Source organism: Paramisgurnus dabryanus, chromosome 9, assembly GCF_030506205.2.
Source record: "Paramisgurnus dabryanus chromosome 9, PD_genome_1.1, whole genome shotgun sequence".
NCBI lineage: Eukaryota > Metazoa > Chordata > Actinopteri > Cypriniformes > Cobitidae > Paramisgurnus > Paramisgurnus dabryanus.
Window position 1 is genome coordinate 18,855,636 of NC_133345.1, and position 18,294 is coordinate 18,873,929.

Here is an 18,294-nt window from a genome sequence, read left to right on the forward strand (position 1 = left end):
TTGCTGTCCAAATTACAAAAAAGCTTTTTATTAATTGTTTACATTTAGATATTATGAGCAAATAAGTATCAGCCAGTGTTGTAGTCGAGACCATCTAAACAGAGACCAAAGACCATAAAAAATTGATATTGAGATTGTGGGCCTTTGTAATAATTTTGTTGACAGATTTCTTTTTAGATTATCCCCCATTCATCTCTTACTGGCACAACAATAACAAAAGAAATCAAATAAGAAATGAGTCATTGATCGTTTTTAAAGCCATACGTTTTACATTAATTGACATTAATGATGTTAATACATACTGTAAATAAGTAAACCAGCAATTTAGTGTCATTTCTCAGTTGTGGTCTTGACTGGTCTTAAAATAAAATCCAGAGACCACTAAGTCTGAGTTCGAGACCAATACTGGTCTCAAGTACTACAACACTAGTATTATTATTACAGAGACCCGTGGTGGACAATGTTATAATAAAATCTAAATATATCGATGTGAGAAGAAGAATGCCATTTTATTTTCCAAGTGGGTCCTTTTCGCTGTGTTCCTGAAAGGAATATTGGTATAGAGGAGTCATTTCCGCATTTAGGATACTGGCTTTCTGTAAATGTGTAGCAAGTGTCTTGACAAGCATGAAACACAAATGCACCAACTTAACTGAATAACTGAATTTAGTCGGTATTGCATGCCACAGTTAAACTCCAAACACTTATGAGCTCTTGGAATTTGTGCCTGCTTTATCCTTTTTCATTGGTTAATTAGTTTGTTTTTCCAGGGATGTGATTTCATGTGCTTTATTATTTCTCTCTTTATAGAAATGATTTTGTCAGTGAACTTCATGTTTCAAACCTGTCTAATTTTTTGTTCTTTTAAAAAAGAAAGATGTTTTGAGAAATGTTTGTAACCAAATTCAGTTCCATAGTAGAAAAAAGAATAATATGGAAGTAAATGGGGTCCACGAATGGTTTGGTTACATATTTCTTAAAATATATTTCTTTGTGTTTATCAGAATAAAGAAATGTATGTGGGTTTTTAACAACATGAGAGTAAGTAAATTATGACAGAATTTTTATTTTTGGTTGAACTATCCCTTTAATAGAAAAACAAAAAAGCACCAGCTGGTGGCCAAAGTCAGTATTGCAGGCAACTGTATATTCAATGTCTTTGTTGGCAGTGATCAGTGGTATGCAATTAATTGTACTGTCTTTAAAACATTTTCACATACATTCTTTAGATATTGTTAGCATATATTTTCATAACCAGAAAAACAGCATTATTTTTGACGTCACTATATTTACTGTCATTATAAATAATGTTTATGTAGCCTAACTTCTACACTCTAAATTTTTTTTACCTATGCTGACTTCTTTTAAGTGAGGGGTGGGCATTCCTGGTCCTGGAGGGCCACTGTCCTTCAAAGTTTAGCTCCAACCCTAATCAAACACACCTGAATGTCATTTCCAAGTCATTCTGAAGCCTTTGATTGGGATTTTCAGGTGTGTTTGATTAGGGTTGGAGCTAAGCTTTGCAAACTTTACATTTTCTGAGTGAATTTAACCCAGTGGCTGGGTATAGTGTAGAGCAGTGGTCTCCAACATGGTGCCTGTTTGTGAGGTGCCCACCAAGGCACATTCTATTAATAGTGTCAATAGTTGATTTATTACATATTTTTATATTAGCTTGGCTTTTTTATTGCACGTTAACATTTTAAACAATACTAAAATATTAATATCAACAAGTAAAATAAAAATGTTTTGAGTAGACTATACCAAACAGTAGCACTCCAGATTGTGAAAGCCATTTTGGTAGCCCTTACTCACAAAAAGGTTGGAGACCCCTGGTGTAGAGCATTGTGATAGCAAAGCAAAGGTCATGGGTTCGATCATGGAACACAAATAGTTATAAAATAAATGTACAGAGGAAATGCATTTTAAGTAAAAAGTCTGCAAAATACATACATTTAAAACAATTGGATTTCATATTTAGCTAAATTCTACTATTTAATGTAGTTATTTTCAACCCAGCACTGGGTAAAAAAGGGACAAACTAAGCCGTTGTTGGGTTATATAAGTCCAGAAAATGTTTACGTTTGACTCAACAATGGGTTGAAACAACCCAGCAAACATAGCGTCCCTTTTTTCTGTACACCACAACTGATGTTTGAAGTTATCATGTACTTTCATACAGCTAGCTTAATACATTTCTGCACTTGGTAGACCGTTTTACAACTTACAGTGCGTTCAATCTATAGATTTGATAGGTATATGTGGGAATCAAACCCATGACCTTTTGTGCTGTTAACATGACGCTTTACCAACTGTGCTATAGAACCATGTGTAGCATGTAAGTGTTAAAAAGCGGTTGTGTATTGTAACAGTTGTTTTTGCACTGAAGTGAGTATGTGCAGGCGTCTCTCTTTCACCTGGGAAAGGGGTTCAGGTGTGTGCTTATTGAAGGACATGTAGTAACAAGCACATTCAAAAACAGCAACATCCCAAAGGTAAATTATTATACAGTATCAGGCCTATTATGGAGTTAAACAGCAGGGGAGGTTCAAGCGCTGGTGCTGTTGCTAAACAAACTGCACACCATTCACAATTAATTCAACACCTATAATGGTGCTTGAACGGTTCACTTGTATCACCTTCACCTGTCTGTCAATTATAAAGCTGTTTTTACCAGTTAATTTAAGATAAATTGCACATTAAACCCAGGGATAAAATAAAACATAAACATTCCAGAGAGTGTAAAATGTGATGTTTATTAAGGAAATTGTATTGGTTTTAACAAAAATAATGGTCTGCTGGTGATATGTAGGGACCTGGTGGTGGGATTTTATTTGATGGATGGAAACCAAAAAATGCAATTTTATTGCAATGAAAAAATCCTACTGGAATAGCACCAAAAATGCACTACATGAAGGTATTTTGTAATGGTTTTAATGGTATTTGTAATGTGCAGGGACATCATGGGCTCTAAGTTATTTGTCATGTTGTCGAAACCATAAAAAAAATATTATTTTATAAAACATACATTATGTGAATACATAGGAGCTTTTATTTAGATGTCTTATGCAATCGCTTGAGTCCCTGGGGGAGATGATGGGAAGTCAAGCGTTAGTAATCCATATTGTCTGTTCATCTCCATACACATGCACATCAAAGCAGTGTCTTCAGCATCTTCCTACACTAAAATGGATTTAGCAGGACTGAATTCAAGAGAACGCTTGTTTTTAGTTGTATGTGTTATTTCTTGCCTATGCGTGTCAACGGATGCCGAGGCAAGCTGCAAACTCAAGGCCAAATTTAATCTGAGTGGATATAAGGATGTGGAAAAGAAGACAGTGGTTGTTGGTGGTATGTTCCCCGTTCACCAACGCCTGGCTTCAACTGACAGCAACACCACAAACGCTCCAGATTCTTCTGGATGTGAGGGGTAAGACTGGACTATTTAAATTTAATTTAGAAAATCTTAAGAGGAATACAGTTGTGTAATATCTTGTGGATGGACCGATGATGATTTATTTCCTTTACACAACTGCATTCTTAAAGTGTTTTACTTGAAACTAATGCTGTTGAAGAATTAAAAAAGTTTGTCTTAAAATAGATTTAAAGACTTTTTAATGTCTTCGTCATTTCCACAACATTAACTGAATTAACCACCCCCCCCACACACACTCACAATTTATACCAAATAAAATATTCAAGAGTTTGGCATTATGAAGATGTACTGTATATGTTATCAAATATCCAAACACTAAAATAATCCTGATTTGTAGTTGTTTTAGCTTTTTTTAATGGTTGTTTTGTCTTATTTAAGATCATTTTAAGACCCTCATGAAAGTTTGTTGAGGCTCCCTAATGGGCCCAGGACCTCTGATTGTCATCATGTTGTGGTTTTGTCATCATTTTTAATCTGTGTGCATAAAGTGTAGTTTTCTCCTTTGAGACCACTGGTGTTTTCCATAAGCTTATCAGTAAAGATTGTTGCGATGACAATGACTCTGCGGTATCTGGTGGTATTACATCTAGAGTTATTCCCCAGTTACTTAACATTTATATTCATACATTTCCAGAAATATAAGCATGAGACATTAACAGGATGATAGTAATGATTTAAAAAGTCAAAAATATGCATACAATTTTCATGGAATTGAAGACTAAATCAAATCTAAATATGCAGGATTATTATTAGCTATTATACCTCCATTTTTACCTATGCCCTTGTGTTGTTCCAACCACATAAACTGTCATTTATTTTATTTTTGAAGACATCTTAACAACATCTTATTTTCCATTTATTTTCAGTACAGTACATCGGCAAATAATTGGTATTGGTTGATAAAAGCAAATATGCCGATAATTTAAAAACCTATCAATCATAAAAGAAAAGGAAAATGCAATGAATTTGAGCTTAGTGTATAGAAAATGTGAAGAAACATCACTAGTTTAATGTTCAATATCAATGGTCATTATATGAATGAATAACATTTAGAAACAAATGAACCAGATGGAAGCTTTGCATTCAAGGTTCATAGTAACTACAATTTTAAAGGGATAGTTCACCCCAAATTAAAATTCTGTCATCATTTTCTCATCCATGTTGTTGTAAATCTGTATGAATTTCTTTTCTCTGATGAACACAAAAGAAGATTTTTTCAGATAAATGATGGTAAGAGCACAGCTGATTGTAACCATTGACTTCCATAGTAGGAAAACAAATATGATGTAAGTATTGTGATAAATGATGAAGCAGATATTTTGAATGATAAACACACAAATAAAATGATAGTAAGCCTACAGTTGATGGTACTCAATGAATTCCATTGTACCATATTTTTCGGACTATATGTCGCTCCAGAATACACTGTAAAAATACTTTGCTGCCTTAAAATTTTTTGTTGAATCAACTCGCATTTACGTCATTCAACTTACTATTATTTATCTTGACTATAGATGTTATAACTACAGGTGAGTTGTTATAACTTATAAAATTAAGTTTACTTTTCTCAACTATATTTTATTAGTTGTGACAACTCATCTCTGTTGACATGACTTGTAAATCTGAGTTGATTTAACAAAAAATTTAAGGCAGCAAAGTTTTTTTGCAGTGTATAAGTCGCATCAATCAAAAAGGCGTTATGAAGAGGAAAAACATATTTAAGTCGCACTGGACAATACGTCACGTTTATTTAGAAAATGAAGTCATTCTGCATCACTTAATCCATTGAATTACATAAATACAGGAGAAGCATAGAGTGGACTCTAGCGGCTGTAGACGGTAATGGTTAGTTTCTCTTGGTTCATATAAAATAATTTTGACATATACATGTAAGTCGCACCTGACTATAAGTTCCTGGACCTGCCAGTCTATGAAATTAATGTGACTTTTAGTCTGGAAAATACACTCTAAAATTTGCTGGGTTGTTTTTAATCCCAGGGCTGGGTAACTATTGCACAGAACACATTGCTGGGTTAAAATTACCCAAATAATGGGTTGTTTTAACCCAACTGCCAACCCAATTCCTACTATGGAAGTCAATCAGCTGTGTGCTTATCATCATGTATCAAAATAGATTATTTTGTGTTCATCAGAAATAAGAAATTCATACAGGTTTAGGACAGCATGAGGATGAGAAAATGATGACAGAATTTAAATTTTTGGGTGAACTATTCCTTTAAAATTGTAGTCCCTATGAACATTGAATGGAAAATTTCCATTTGGTCCATTTGTGTTAAACAGAATAAACTAACATACAGGTTGCTATGTGGTTGAATAATGACAGAATTTTTATTTTGGGGTAAACTGATTCTTTACACTCTCCTCACATTAACAAACAATGTGTTGGATATAAAGAAAAACACCATACAATCTTTACATATTGTAATCCAGCATTATTATTATTATTTATATCTAACACCTATCCATTATGTTAAACTATAATGTGTGAATTCCCCCTCAGCTTTAATTTCCGTACTTTCCGCTGGGCTCAGACCATGCTGTTTGCCATTAAAGAGATCAACGACAGGGTAGACATATTACCCAAAACTGATCTGGGATATGTCATCTATGATTCCTGTTTCACCATTTCCAAAGCTGTAGAAGGAACCCTCACCTTCTTGACGGGACAAGATGAGGCTGTACCCAATTATCGCTGTGGGAATGGGCCGCCCCTCTCTGCTTTGGTCGGTGCTGGAGGATCTGATCTGTCAATTGCCACAGCTAGGATCCTGGGACTCTACTATTTCCCACAAGTATGCCTTAGTTCAGTGGTTCTCAAACTAGGGGCCGCGAGATGGTGCCAGAGGGGCCCCAGTTTATGACATTTTATAAAATTAATTAATTTACCTATTAAACCTAAAAAAATAAGGCTACTAACCAACAGCACTACTTTCTATCATTCAATATGTTTTGTTTAATAAAAAGTTGAGTTTTAGAACAGTTTTTTGTCATAAATTTTCTTTGAGGGGACCGCGAAGGAATGCGCCGTACACAAGGGAAGCCACGCGCTAAAAAGTTTGAGAACCACTGCTTTCGTTGTTATTGTATTGGTATATGAAATTTTTGTGTTTGGACACAATTGTGTTTTCATGACCTTAAAATCATTTTAATCTCAAAGAGTGTTATTTCATAGTATTTTAACTTTCAAGATGTAAAAAAGTCAAATAAAATGACTTATTGGTGTTTAGCATGTTTTGCATTGAGATCTCAATACTCAATCCTCTGTTTATATTTTAGCATTTAAATATGTTATCCAGAAAGCCAAGAATAAATGTATCTCAGTTTGGGTTTTTAATCCAAATTTTCTTTCCAATCCCTTAGATGAGTTACGCATCTTCATGCTCAGTTTTAGAAAGCAGATTTCAGTACCCCACTTTTCTCCGCACCATCCCCAGCGACGAGCATCAGTCTGTGGCCATGGCGCGACTGGTGCTTCATTTTGGCTGGACCTGGGTGGGTACCATCGCCGCTGACGACGATTACGGCAAATATGGCATCAAGAGGTTCAAGGAGGTCGTAGAGGAAGCAGGGGTCTGCATATCCTTCTCTGAAACCCTCCCCAAAGTCAGCAACCCAGAGGCCATCCAGCGCATTGTGCAGACAGTGCTGGACTCCACGGCTAAGATCATTGTGGTGTTTTCGTCTGATGTGGATCTGAGCCCCCTCGTGAACGAACTGCTTTTGAACAATGTCACCAATCGCACTTGGATTGCGAGCGAGGCCTGGGTGACATCTGCTGCCGTCTCACGTCAACCAAATATTCTGCCTCTTCTGGGAGGTACAATAGGGTTTGCGGTCAGGAGGGCAACAGAAATACCCGGTCTGGAAGAGCACCTGTTGGGAATCGATCCCTATCAGGACCCTTTGACCGAAGAGTTTTGGGAGAAAGCCTTTAACTGTACTCTAAGTTATCAAACGGCTGTTCAGGGTTCTAGTTTGGCACCAACAAGCCTCTGCAATGGAAATGAGATGTTAGGCAAGTTAAATAATACATTTACAGATGTGTCACAGTTGAGGCTAACGTACAACGTGTATAAGGCTGTATATGCTGTGGCACATGCCCTGCATAACCTAGAGCACTGTATGCCGGGGAAAGGTCCTTTTGATGGCGGCAGCTGTGCTGACATTAACAGTTTTGAACCTTGGCAAGTAAGTCACATAGACTTTTTGATATATTTTTGTCAATTTTGCAAATGTTTAGAGAACACACCGCCAAAAACATAAAATGTGCAATATACATAACACCATTTAAAAATGATGGGTTATTTTCAACGCAGTATTTTGTCAAAAATGAAAGCCCAATCTGCTTGGTTTTAATTGAACCTATGCTGGGGGGTTTTATCCCATTATTGGGTCAAATACAACATCTGGGCTAGTCTCTTTTTTAACCCAATGTCAGGCTGAAAATAGCCCAGAATAGAGTGCCGCAGGGATGATGTATATTTGTATGAAATTAATGGGACATTAGTTCCCTCGCTATAAAGTTAAAAGCATTACACATACAGATAGAGTACTTGTCTCATTTATGTCTAATCCTGATTTTCCTTTAGCTGATGTACTATCTGAAAAATCTCAGATTCAAAGTTCCTCACACTGGAGAGGAGATATACTTCAATAATGGCGAAGTGAATGGGTTTTATGAAATCTTAAATTGGCAGAGTGATTCGGAGGGTGAAGTTTTGTATAACCCCATTGGTTACTATAACAGCACACTGGCCCTCGATGAAAGGCTCACGATTGACAACACATCTATCATATGGAACAATGACATTCTGGAGGTAAGAAGGTTATGTTATGCTGTATTATGGGCGCACATAATAAACCATATGATAATAATTCTGTCAAACATTTGACTGTCATCTTATAACAGTTTCATAGTTAGCACTTTAATGTGCAAAGACAAATAACACTGGTAGAGGTGTTAATAAGAACCAGCAGGGGGTGCTCACCCTGTGGTCTGTGTGGGTCCTAACACCCCAGTATAGTGATGGGGACACTATACTGTCAAAAAGCACCGTCCTTCGGATGAGACGTTAAACCGAGGTCCTGACTCTCTCTGGTCATTAAAAATCCCAGGATGTTCTTCGAAAAAGAGTAGGGGTGTGGCCCGGCATCCTGGCCAAACTTGCCCATTGGCCTACTAATCATCCCTCATACTAATTGGCTATATCACTCAGTCTCCTCTCCACTAATAAGCTGGTGTGTGGTGGGCGTTCTGGCGCAATATGGCTGCCGTCGCATCATCCAGGTGGATGCTGCACATTGGTGGTGGTTGAGGAGATTCCCCGTTCATATGTAAAGCGCTTTGAGTACTGAGAAAAGCGCTATATAAATGTAAAGAATTATTATTATTATTATTTACACACAGTGTTTCTGCTAATCTCATCGTAATCGTGGGTACCTATAGACTATAGAGTAGTATTGCAAATCTCCAAAGAGTCTTTAGTTTTATCAGATTTATATAAGACAGATCAGCTGTACTGCTACTTTCCCAGACATAAACAAAGCCCTGGAGGTGTAACATGGGTGGAGCGAGTCACGAGCAAGCAACACACACATAACATTATCTCTGGATAACTTTTGATTTATGTTCATGTCGTTTACATTATATGCACTTACGCAACAATTGCCAACAAAACCCAGATATTTGATGCAGTTTTACTTTGCACTCTAAAAAACAAACGGTGCTATATAGCACCAAAACAGTTGCTTTGGATCGTAACGATAGAAGAACCATTTTTAGTGCCATATAGCACCGGTGAAGAACCAGTGAAGCACCAGTGAAGCACCAGTGAAGCACCTGTGTAGAACCATATAGTGCTATGTAGAACCATATGTGGTGCTATATGGCCCCTATATGGTTCTACACTGGTGCTTCACTGGTGCTTCACAGGTGCTTCACTGGTGCTTCACTGGTTCTTCACCGGTGCTATATGGCACTAAAATGGTTCTTCTATCGTTACGATCCAAAGCAATTGTTTTGGTGCTATATAGCACCGTTTGTTTTTTTAGAGTGTGGAACTGTCCCATTTTAACAAAATCCAGCTTTAAACAACAAACACACTTGCACAATCTGCTGCTTCATGGAGAAACACACTATATCCGTTGTTTCTATAATGCTGGGCTCACTTAGCCTGGTCCAACCAGACTCTCGTACATTCATTTCATTTGTACACACAGTCTGGCCACGCTCCATTGCAAAGCGTTACTTCCGTTAAGGAGGGTCCATTGTTGAAGTTTAAAACTATTGGATCTGCCCAGAGTCACTCAGGATCTGCCAAAGCCAATCGCTAACGTGTGGTCGTGACGTATATCATGCACCGAAACCGTCCGGAAACAACAAGTCAGAATAATCAGACAAACAAAACTTAGCAAACCTAGTTCTTGCTCCGGCTTTAACTTGTGTATATTCAACAATTTTGCAACAACGGACCGAATAGCTTTTCCCACGTCTTTCTCCGCTGCCATTACTGAACTACAACTCAAACTGATGCACAACCTCAACGTCATCGTTCTTAGCCACCCCCATCTGTTCGCTGATTGGTCCTGCAGATTTTTGCAGGAGAAAACGAAACTCTATAGAGAAATCCCAGACGTACTGCTGAAGCGAAATGAAAATTAAGCGGAAGCACGTAGGAGGGCGAAGCCAGGCTAGGGCTCACTGGGAAGCTGCTTAAATTTAAAAAACAAAAACACACTTCAATGGTGACGTTGATTACTTGTCTGCTCTTGGTTGGTGTGTGTGCGTTATTCCGAGTAAGGTGACCATATAAGGACTTCCACTGTACTTCCAGCACTGAAATTGCCCATAAACAAAAAAAAGCAAGATTGTTATGTAACGATTATGTTATAAATCTCTTGTATTTATAAAAAAAATTCTGAAACTTGTACGAAGCATGGCAAAGTGCATTTGGCACAGAAATACTCTGTCATACATCCAACAATGTTTAGCTTGAGGAATCTTAACCTTAACTCTTTAACAGTGTAAATAAGTCAGAATGCATGAAATACGTAGCTTAATGCCTTTGAAGAATTATGCAATAATTTAATATTCAGATATTATTGTATGAATAAATTTCGCTCATGGATGATATTTTACTATTTTTAACTTTAAAGAGCACCTATTGTCCGATTAACGTTTTAACATTTCTTTGGTCTGTGTGTATTAGTACATGTTAACCATATGCAAAAGGTACCCACCCCATAGTAAGCGATGACGTGAGTTATCGTCTCCAACTTAAATCTCTTTTCTTGGACTACAACAAACACACGGATTTTAGGCAACAGTTACTTCCTGGGATTGGTGATGTAGAAGACCAACATTATCATAATTTCTCCCGCTTTGGACTCACAGACTGTAAGTTAACTCCTGTTAACATTGCAATGTGACTGAATCTTTCAAACATAGTAAGGAGCATTACATTTCCGGCTGACATCAGGTATTCAGGCCCAGTGCCGCTGCTAGCCATTTTGGTGCCCTAAGCATAATTCCTTTATAATGCCCCGACCCTGAGAAAAACAATGTTTGTTTTTGCCAATTTAATTTTTTATTGACAAACATATAACTTAATAGCAGAAAGTAAAATCTTCACAGCTTTAGCCAACACACACTACACATTTGAAAGTGCAAACTTTTATAGAATAGCAAAACAGAAAAAATTACCAAACTTAAATTATCAAAATAATCCAGACATGGTTTTCCCAAGTACAATGTCACTTTAAATAAATTACATTAAATAAACATCAATTACTAAACAAGAATACTCAATATTCTTAAATAAAACAAAGATTCAGAGAACTAAGTGTCACAGTAATGTTTGCTTCATATCATGACGTTTTATATTTATATTATATATTTAAAGTGATGAATTGTAACATGTGCACTGACTGCTAATGTTAACTTTTACTGAGAAAGTATTAACCACCGTCACGTCAAAATAAACCACAAAATAAACTGCTGCTCAATATCTAAAGAAACGTAAAAGAAAGTAACAGCTGCGTCAGTTATTTGTAAAGTGAATATGCATAGGTAATGTTTTACAGTAAAATCTCAATTTAGCTTGCACTGAAGTTATAAATTATAACAACATAGTTTGCTAAACATTAATATCAGCACAGCAAGTTCGAGGCGCATTACGATTAGCAGCAGCTGCAGCCCATGCGCATTTCCCTTAATAGGAGTGAATGATAAAACATGATGGATTTACCTGCAAGTGATGCACGGGCATCATCCCGCAGTTTCTTCCTTTTTCTTTTTTCCGATCCTGACTCCTGCTGTCTTTTCGGGACCATTTCCAAAAGTTGCCTTCTGACTGGCCGTTTCTCAATCCGAAAGCTGCAGCCTGCGCGAGGTCGCATATGCAGGCTGCATACGTCATCAAGCCTGGTTTATTTCAGTTAACTAAACATTACATTAGCAAGTCATAAGCATATTACAACAATTTACGATTAACTAAGAATAATAGTTCACTTTATAATCGTTAATATTACGAAATAAGAAAGTTTTAGTGACGTATGCAGCCTCTAAATGCTACCTCTGGGGACTGCAGCCTTCGGATTGAGAAACGGCCTCTGTCAAACTTCGTCAGGCGCCCGCGCGATCAACCGGCACGGACCGTCAAAGGCTGGGGGCATACTTTCTAGACTAGAGCCATTAAATTATCTCGTTCCCCCTTTTTTTTACATATACATGCAAAGTGCCTAATAATATTTCTATAGACTAATGAAATAATTTCAGCATTATAATTTTTTTTCATTAGGCTATTATTTTTGGTGCCCCCTCAGCATGTGATGCCCTACGCACAGCGCGTGATGCGCGTTATGGGAGCGGCGGGGCTGTTCAGGCCAATCACAACTTACAGATTAGCTGGCCAATCAGTGACACAGAGCTTTTCAAATCCATGCGTTTCAGGAAGAGAGTGAAATTTGGAGCTACAAAAATGTACGATATGTCGAAAATAATGTGTTTTTTATCATAAACCATACAAACACATTGTATTATACCAAATACACAAAATAACGTTGTTTTTTTAGAAATGAAATAGGTGCTCTTTAAATAATGATGGCATACCATTTTTACAAAGAATGAAAACAACTTGTTAATCATACGGCTGGGTTAGATTTTATAACTAACAGTTAAAGGTACAGGTAGTGTTTTTTTTTTTTCTTGTTTCTCATTGCTGCATGTAAAGTCTTGCCACAACTTTCTTTTCCGTGTCAGTTTCATGTATTGGTTATGGTTACACAACTGTTTTTCCTATTTTATTATAATTGTCGCTTCGGTTTGGGGTTAGAACAACTTTCTGTTACATAAAATGACATCCTTACCCAAACCCAACTCTAACCCTAACGTCAGACGACAATGGTTTAAAAAGCATACGAAAATTTTTTATAAACCAATACTTAAAGTGACAACGCAAACAACAAATCTAACCCCAAACGAAGCGACAGTTGTTTAAAAATAGGAAAAACAGTTGAGTAACCAATACGTGAAACTGACATGGAAAAGAAAGTCATGGCACGAGCACGTAAAATGGTGGAAATACGTGACAAGGCCACGCAAAGCTAAGCAAAATAATGCGGAAGTTTGTGAGATCAGGTTGGTTTCTGAACTCTCCTGACATCATGAAGCCATCTTGCAGACTTCTGTTGTTGTGTTACAGCCACCACGCTCTGTGTGCAGTGAGAGGTGCCAGCCGGGAACCAGGATGGGTATTCGTCAGGGAGAACCTATTTGCTGTTTTGACTGCATTCCCTGTGCAGATGGCGAGATCTCTAACACAACAGGTCACGGGTTTATCATTATAAACATTGTGTGTGTTTGTACCTGTTCAGGGAAGTGCAAGAGGAGTTCCTCGAATGTGATTGCATTGTGAAAACAAAAACAGTTTGATTTTACTTTTTTCCACAACAAATATATTACTTAATGATATTAACAGATTCAGTAATAACTAAAATTAAGTTTAAACCAATTGTGTATATATTTAGGGTATCTGTTCAGTTATAGTATGGTTTCTGGTCAAGTACATCTGCCTGTATCATATACAGAGCTGAACAAATTTATTGGACCATCACACAATGTAAGGTTTATCACAACTGCCCTAACAATATTGGTGATTACAAAAATCATTTTTTAATGTTTGTTTAATGGTTAATAAAGCAGTATGCTATATATATATATATATATATATATATATATATATATATATATATATATATATATATATATATATATATATATATATATATATATATATATATATATATATATATTGAATATTTCTTATGCCAAAATATAAATATTGTTGATATATACATTTTCAAATTTACGGTTTTACACGAAAGGCAGACAAAATAGTGAAGCACTTTATTATGTTTGGTTCAGATGCCCAATTCAGTTTTAATGGTTAAATGTTACACTTGATTAATTTCTGACTTGTTGAATGTGCCGAATCAAATTTGGGTATAAAAACGCAAATTCAACTTAACCTTCCTCACTGCTGTTCCTCACTTTACTGCTGAAATGTCGAGAACTCTCTGAAAAAGAGAGTAAGTATTAAAGCACTTTCACAATGCTGGATGGTCTTTAAGACAGGTGGTCTAATAAATTTGTTAAGTGCTGTACAAAGACCAACACATTAAAAATACCTTTTTAGCATGAAAATCATCAAAACCATTTTTGCATTCCCAACAGATGCAAGGGGTTGTATCCAATGCGATGAAGACTACTGGTCCAATGCTAATCATGATGAGTGCGTGCCAAAGACCATTGAGTTCTTAGACTTTTCCGAAGCTCTTGGGATCACACTAATCGCCATCTCTGCTTTCGGTGCTCTTGCGACTATCGTAGTCGCGATCATCTTCTTGATGCACCTTAACACTCCTCTGGTGCAGGTGAATGACCCTCTGCTTAGCTTCAGCCTGCTGTTCGGTTTGGTGATCACCTTCCTCTGCTCTATTGTGTTCCTGGGAAGGCCTCAGATGTGGTCTTGCATGACCAGCCAGGTGGCACTTGCTGTCGGCTTTGCTTTGGTCCTGTCTTCACTCATGGGCAAATCTGCTCTTCTCATGCTGAGAGCCAGAGCAGTTAAAGCCGTCAAAGCTGCCGCCAAAGCAGCCAAGGCAGCAGCTGCAGCTTCCGAGCAGAGTCCCGACACTGCCGTCATTGCCCCGGCTGTGCCGCAGAAGAATGACGTTGACCCCATACATCCCAGGCACCAGAGGGCGATAATGTTGGTGTGCACCCTGATTCAAGCGGTGGCCTGCACTGTGTGGCTGATCTTGATTCCACCCCACCCGGTGAAGAACACGGCCGCCCAGAACATCAAGATCATCCTGGAATGTGACCCTGGAAACATCATCTTCATCTGCTCCATCTTTGCTTATGACATTCTTTTGGCCGTGATCACTTTTGCCTTTGCTTTCGTGTCACGCAAGTTGGAAGACCACTTCAGTGAGGGCAAGTGTGTCACTTTTGGCATGATGGTCTTTTTTATCGTTTGGATCTCATTTGTGCCAGCCTACCTGAGTACACGGGGGAAGTTCATGGTGGCCGTGCAAATCTTTGCCATTTTGGCATCCAGCTTCGGCCTGCTGGCTTGTATTTTTATCCCGAAGGTTTATGTGTTGCTTATCAAGCCTGATAGAAACACAGAGGAGATGATGATTCCCAGACCAATATCTCGCAATAAACCTGCCACTGGAAGCGCTGCATCGATTGCCAGCATTTCTAATGGCAATGGAACCACAGTGTCTACTGTGTCTCTGGACTGAAAACAGGCCCTGAAAACATCCATCTGCTATAATACATGATGAATGTACAATTGGACTTCATATTTTCAGAATACTCAACAAAAAATTTAATCAGATCTAAGACAGAATAGAAATACCAAAACGGGTCCTTTGAAGAGGTCTTTTCATACATTATTGATACATTTCTTTTATTTTTTTTTACTATAATGTAACATATTTTTTTACCCACAAATTGTACACTGTAAAATCTTTTTGCACTTACATTTTTAAGTATATTCAACTTGGATTTTTAAGTCATTTTAACTTAGATTTTTTATCTTTACTAGTAATGAGGTGCTGTAACTTATAAAATAAAGTTGAAACAAATAAAGCGAGTTAATTTTTATTTAAGTTAAGTCCAAGATAATTATACTGAAAAATGTAAGTGCAAAAAAAAATTGTTTGCTTTTATGTTGATTTTGTTTTCAACTGCCCCATGCTTTAATAAGTCTTTTTGCAAAGTTTGATCAAGGAAATTATTAAGGAAAATTGGATTCCTCATAATAATGTGAAAGTGTACTTAGGGATGTTTTTATAACAAATATAGCTGTTCAAATTACAAGTAACCTGCACTCAGTAAAAATGTTCAGTGGCAATCTTTAGTCTTGGAAATGTCTTGGAGAGGTGAACATAATGCGGGAGCCAGCAGGTGGGAGCAATAAAACTTTTTTAGTCAAACTAGAAATATTCTCAGTTGTGGCGACACACAACAGATAAAATATAAATAATTTGTTGCTATTTGCTGAATAAAAGATTTACTCTTAATAGTTTTGCTAATAATACAATGAAGTATATTTTTATGAAATTTCTTAAACTATGCTGTTGACTTTATTTCTGAATTTAAAAATGATAATTTTTTCAAATAATTGTAAATTTAGTAGTAGTAGTAATTACTGGTTGTGTTTGGGATCATTTTGCTTCAAATGCTGTTTAGAGCTACAGTATGCGAAGGTCTGAACAGCAAAACTTTGTGAAGGTCTCATGTTTTGCATGCATTACTTTATCCTATACATAAAATAAACATTTACATAAAAACATTTAGTCTTGATTATCTTTTACATACACTCTAAAAAATGCTGGGTTGTTTCTGTAAACACATTGTTGGGTTGTTTATGCTGGGTCAAAATTCTGGGTTGTTTGGAGTACTTTAAACACACTGTTGGGTTGCTCATGCTGGGTCAAATGAAATGTAGTGGGTAATTTACAAATGAACACCTGGTTGGGTAAATTTGACCCAGCAAATGGTTTATTTTCCTTTCATTGGCCGGCCGTTTCTCAAGGCAGCCTTCACAATGTTTAAAATATTATCATTTAAATATTACCAAATGTAGTTTTAAGAGTTTTTTAGGCGACAATGTATGTGTGTAAAGTTCAAAACTTCGATCGGTTTTTGAAGATAGCGTATATTTAAATATGTGCTCCGACGATGTCGAAGCTTCGAGATCCAGGCAATCACTGGGCGCTCTGCGCTGATGTACCCGTCCAACACAGCCTCACCTCGGCAAGTCATTCTGGAAATCACCGCTGGCTGTGATGTCTCTGTAGTGTTTAGAACGGCGGATTTATTTTATTTCGGGTCTCATAAATCTATTATTTGTTCCTTGCCAAGTTCGAATTAAGTTACATTACTGTAAAGGATGCAAGTTCTGCCATTTTTTGTCGAACTTTCTGGAGGACTCTTCATTTCTTCTGAAGCGAGGTGCACGCCACTCAAAGCGGGCAGTATTTTATGGTAAGTTCATGTCAATTTTTATATTATAAATGTTGTAGTTGTGGTAGGGGCAAGCGCATTGCTATATTAATTCGCTTTTCCACAGATATGGGGGTAACGTTACTGTATGTAGGCTATGTTTGATAAAGTGCGTTTCATATTTAATCCAGAAGTTTGATCCATAGTATATGGTTTCGGAAGCGCGTTGTCACAGTAACACAATTTCAGCGTAGTACGCTTAGCTACGTGGTGTGAACTCATGGTGTGAACTAAGGTAATTTATTTTTTAAATAATTTGCTTGTTATCAGACATAATCTACTCTCAGTTGACTATTTTGTTAATAATTATATACCGGAAGTTTTAAAAGTTCGGATCACAAAAGCCTGTTTATGGCCGTTTCTGCCTGCAGCCTTCGGAGGCCGCATTTGTTAGTGTTTGGAGTCGTATTTGTAAGCTGCATACGTCATTATGACTGTCTTATTATAAAGTTGACTATTATTCTTAGTTTATTAACTGTAAACTGTTGTAATATGCTTATGACTTGCGAACGTAATGCTCAGTTAACTTAAATAAACAAGGCTTGATGACGTATGCAGCCTGCATATGCGACCTCCGCAGGCTGCAACCTTGAGAAACGGCCTATGTTGTTGCTGAAACGAAACCGTCCCGTTAGCACACGTGTAATTCCGGAGGTAAACATAATATTCACTACAGTTGTGTGTGGAAAGTATTTTGGCACATCTTATAGTTGTCAGAGGAAGCGATTGGGGCACGTTTAATGACAGTGTTTTCTGTTTCTGTCAAAGCCAGGATCATTTTAAAAAACAAACACCTGGTTGGGTTATTTTTGACCCAGCAATTGGTTTATTAATTCCCGCACTTTCTGGATTCTTCGCTTCTGACTGGATCACGCTACTCGGAGGTGGTATTTCATGGTGAGTTAATGTGAAATTTTACTTATTTTTGTAATAAGTTGTCGTAGTACAAAGCATATTTTATTGTTCAGAATAAATGCTTTGATGTGGGGGAGTGGGGTTAATGTTTTTTGTTCTGTGCCAACAGTTATGAGAAACATGCCTCATCGTTAAGTCGTAGTTGACCGAGCTATATCTGCATTCTTTTGAAATATTCAGTAAGTTATGTTATACGTTATAAATTAATCACTACAAAATCGTATTTATCTATGAATAATTAAAAAAGTAAAAGGGGAATTCGTGTTTCATATTAAATCCAGACGGAGCTCTGTAAATTACCCCTTAGCCGTCACACGTTAAATCCTGAGGTAAATTAACAGTC

General features: G+C 37.0%; 1 protein-coding gene across 1 annotated transcript; it reads left to right on the plus strand.

Annotated features, from left to right (window-relative positions):
• The first annotated feature begins 3,018 nt into the window (after window positions 1–3,018).
• Window positions 3,019–16,342, plus strand: vmn2r1 (vomeronasal 2, receptor 1). Its single transcript, XM_065282672.2, has 6 exons — window positions 3,019–3,430; window positions 5,958–6,249; window positions 6,818–7,645; window positions 8,047–8,274; window positions 13,159–13,282; window positions 14,190–16,342. The coding sequence occupies exons 1-6, from the start codon at window positions 3,147–3,149 to the stop codon at window positions 15,266–15,268; spliced, it is 2,835 nt and encodes a 944-aa protein (XP_065138744.2). The 5' UTR covers window positions 3,019–3,146; the 3' UTR covers window positions 15,269–16,342.
• The last annotated feature ends 1,952 nt before the right edge of the window (window positions 16,343–18,294 follow it).

What these genes read in the sequence shown, in the direction of transcription:
- vmn2r1 (XM_065282672.2), top strand. Translation starts at nt 3,147, where the DNA reads ATGCACATCAAAGCAGTGTCTTCAGCATCTTCCTACACTAAAATGGAT. An exon ending in GATTCTTCTGGATGTGAGGG is followed by an intron (nt 3,431 to 5,957) that starts GTAAGACTGGAC and finishes ATTCCCCCTCAG; the next exon opens with CTTTAATTTCCGTACTTTCC. An exon ending in ACAGTTTTGAACCTTGGCAA is followed by an intron (nt 7,646 to 8,046) that starts GTAAGTCACATA and finishes ATTTTCCTTTAG; the next exon opens with CTGATGTACTATCTGAAAAA.